Source organism: Athene cunicularia (genome assembly GCF_003259725.1).
Source record: "Athene cunicularia isolate RWA chromosome 1 unlocalized genomic scaffold, athCun1 chr1_part1, whole genome shotgun sequence".
Lineage (NCBI taxonomy): Eukaryota > Metazoa > Chordata > Aves > Strigiformes > Strigidae > Athene > Athene cunicularia.
Window position 1 is genome coordinate 101,798,756 of NW_020799091.1, and position 3,464 is coordinate 101,802,219.

Sequence of the window (3,464 nt, forward strand, 5' to 3'; positions counted from 1 at the left end):
AGAAATCTTCTAAATAACAAAGGACTTGGTATGCTTGAAATCCTAAATGAAGCAGATAAGGTTACATAAATAACAGTTCAAAGATTTTAACCAGATTAACCTTTAGTGTACATTTCAGAAGAAACTAAAAGCATCAAGACTGGAAAGAAGCATGCCTGGAGCACTGTCGGTTAATGTTTACAAGCAAACAGCTCTGAACACCTGGTTAAGTGCATTAATACTGATAAACGGATACCACAGCTCTTCAAAGTTTGTTCCTTCCAACTCAGAGTAATCAGTTGGCTTCTGTACATTTCTTATATACATACTAGGTGAAGGAATAAGCTTATGCTATTTAGTACATTATTTTGATTAAAGAAATGAGCTGCATTCAGTGAGCTTTTCAGTCTACTAATGTAGCACTACAGATAGTGAAATTATGTTACTTCTAGTTGAAGCTTTAGCTGGCACTCCATTCTTTTTGCACCCATCTGAACAATGTATGCAGTTAAAGCCCCTGAGCCCTCCCAGTGAGGAAGGGGGAAAAAACCTATCAAGTTTAGCTTTCGTCTTTAGTCAAGCCTTTTGACTCATTACTCTCTGAGAGTTAACTAAGGCCCAGTCTTTCACTGCTGCCCTGGACTGTGTCAGTTTCCTTGGTTAACTAATACATATAAGCAAGGCAGAGTGGAAGTCTTCACTTCAAGAAATGGCATTATTAAGTGGACAGTATAGAGATGATAGTGCCAAACAGTGTAAGGGTGCTGCCTCTTTCTGATAGAGGGAAAGTAATCATGAAAATGGGGAAGAAAAAAATTAAAGAAGCTAATAGAACAGGGAAAGGTAGGAAGAGGTAGGTAAAAGACAACTGGGTAAAAATCTGGTTAGTGTGGTAAAAAGTAAAGTATGGAGCAAGGTGCTGAAGTTGTATGGCACTTGAAACTGAGTAATAGGAAGCTATAAAAGCACAGAAGGTATCTCCAGGTATTGGTGGCATGGATGGGTTGGTGTGTGTGTGTATACGTGCAAAACCATCAAATATCTAAGGAAGTTTGAAGACATCTAAAAACACAATACTGAATGCAAAATACTTGCCTTTTCACTTGTAGATTGATAGTTAGTCTTCTTTCTGTTAACAGCAGGAAAGGAACATAGGTTAAATAAGTCACTTTTCTGGTGTTAGCATTAACCCTTTGAGAACATTATTTATGAATTCATTTTTCCAGATTTCCAGCACTCCTTAATTTTTTTTTCCCCCTCTTAGAAAAAAGTTACAATAACACATTCATTGAATGCTTTTAGATAGCTGTCATTATCTCACAAGCCACTGTCAAACTACCTTCCCTACCTTGTTTTTTCAAGTCTTAGTTATGCTTTTTGTCTAGTTCATGACCAGTATAAATCACACAGTATTTTAAAGTAATATTTGTATTTCTCTTTAGTACATTACTATTTTTTTAACCTGCTATTACCTAGAAGTACAATAATAAACTTTGAAAAGAAAAAAAAAAAAAAAAGGGAGGCCAGCCTCCAATGAAGATAAAATTTTAGCCTTGTGTGGGAGCACTAAAATAGCTTGAGGAATTCTCACTTGCTACTAAGACATCTATGTGCAAGAAATACATCCATATCAAAGGAGCAGACCAGACACCCTTAAAGTTTCCACCAGTTATATTTTTACAAAATGTTTCCTGAAATAGTCTGTAGACATGGATAGGAGGACAGTTCAATTTGGTTCTGATCATGTTTTGTCTAATTTGAAGAGGAAACAAATTCATTTTCTGACCAGCGCACTGGTTCTAATAAGGGAACCAGCTGGTGTGTAGGATCAAGTTTATTTCAGTGTTCAAATAAGTCACTGTAAAAGAATCATGTAAGAAAGGCCTTAATCATCACAGTTATTAAATCATCAGAAATGTAAATGAAGTTTGCAGTGATTTGTGTTCTGCTTGCATCAAGATACTTACTGGGAAGAGTTTTCCTCTGGGGAAAAAAGGAGAAGAAAAAAAAAAAAAAAAAAAAGAATTAGCACAAGAATAGTTTCCTTAGCTGATTTAAAGTTCTTTGAAATAGTTATTCATAGCTTATTCAGCTCTTTAGTTTCTAGGAGGAGTTTCTGTATCAAATGTCTCTTTTTGGTATAGTGAGTTTAAACAGAAAAAGATTATGTAGCTTTCAAAGGTAAATGAACTTCGAAGTGAACATGAACTCTAACTGCAGCTCCGTTAGCCTGTTACTTTCAGGCAGCAGACCTTCCCAGACCCCGACATCTGGCATCCCTTCTTATTCTGCTGAACTCTACCGGCACTAATGGAAAGACTACGGAGAGGGTGTCGAGCTTTTTGCAGCAATCCCTAAAAGCAAATTTTCTCCACGACCCAGAAGAGGGAGCCAGTTTGTTTCCCCTTCACCAGAACTCAGCCGCTCAAACCTTTTAGATTAAAAGTAAACGGTCACGGATTGCTTTTTGTTGCCTTTCTTCACCATCCATGCTCAAAACTAGAGCAGAGAGGTTCCAGCAACCAGGGTTTGGCTCGTTGCTTTTTCTAGGTTGTTGTTTAGTAGCCTTAGGCAACTGCAAACGTCTCCATGTCAGTTTTTTTAAGTACTGTTTGCAGTAGAAGTCAGCAGAATAAAAAACGTCTACACCAAAAAAGTTGCTGTTGTAAAGCTCTTTAGCTTTAGTATCATGGAGTTAGAGCCCCCCTGAAAAGGAGGATATGTTACAGCCAGCAGAAGTACAGACTTTTTTTTTTGATACAAGGAAGGAGTGATTTTATTTCACTTACTTGTAAAGTAGCCCTTTTTTTGGGCATAAAATACTCCAAGGCCACACAATGCCATTACCAGAGCCACAAATACTACAGCAGCGATGATACCACTTACATTAAGGTCATCTGTAATCATAAAACATAAGTCCAATGTTGGAAGTTGTAAAAATTTCCATTGGTTGGATTTTTTTCCCCTAATTACTACAGGCACCTTTTGTATCTATAAGTGGTCTTTGGTACAAGCTGTGTAAGTTAATTAGCAACACTCAGATGTAGATCAGAAGCCCAAAAGCATTACTATATCACAGCCACAGTAACAAGAGTGCCTAATACACCTGAACTGCTTACTTTGGGTCAAAAGGAGGGAAAGAATAAGAGAGGTCAAGGGATACACACTCCTCATAATACCTATCCCCAGTAAATATTACTATTCAAGTCTCTAAGGGAAAATATCTTGAAATCTTTAAAAGTCTTAAAGCAAGTGTTTTCATCTAGTTAGTTTGCCTAAAATAACTGAAACACCTGATGGCAACATCAGGTCCCAGTCTTGAAGAACTCTTCAGGCAAGTTATTTAAAATTCAGTGCTTTTTTATTTTTAAACAGCAAAGATTTTAAAATTCAACACAAAATAAAGGCCAACAAATATTGTAGCCCCAATGCCTTAATTTAAACTCTACACTGGGCTCCTGAAACATCTAGACATTTTTATTTTG

The 3,464-nt window shown here is 36.8% G+C and overlaps 1 protein-coding gene across 1 annotated transcript in view; it reads right to left on the reverse strand.

The window, feature by feature from the left end:
- Positions 1 to 9: 9 nt before the first annotated feature.
- Positions 10 to 3,464, reverse strand: part of JAM2 (junctional adhesion molecule 2) — a 32,165-nt gene continuing 28,710 nt past the window's right edge. The window contains exons 6-9 of the mRNA XM_026849998.1: positions 2,769 to 2,894; positions 1,947 to 1,962; positions 1,075 to 1,108; positions 10 to 42 (exon numbers count right to left, since the gene is read on the reverse strand). Coding sequence (XP_026705799.1) covers positions 10 to 42; positions 1,075 to 1,108; positions 1,947 to 1,962; positions 2,769 to 2,894 — 209 coding nt within the window. The remainder of the gene's footprint in view (positions 43 to 1,074; positions 1,109 to 1,946; positions 1,963 to 2,768; positions 2,895 to 3,464) is intronic.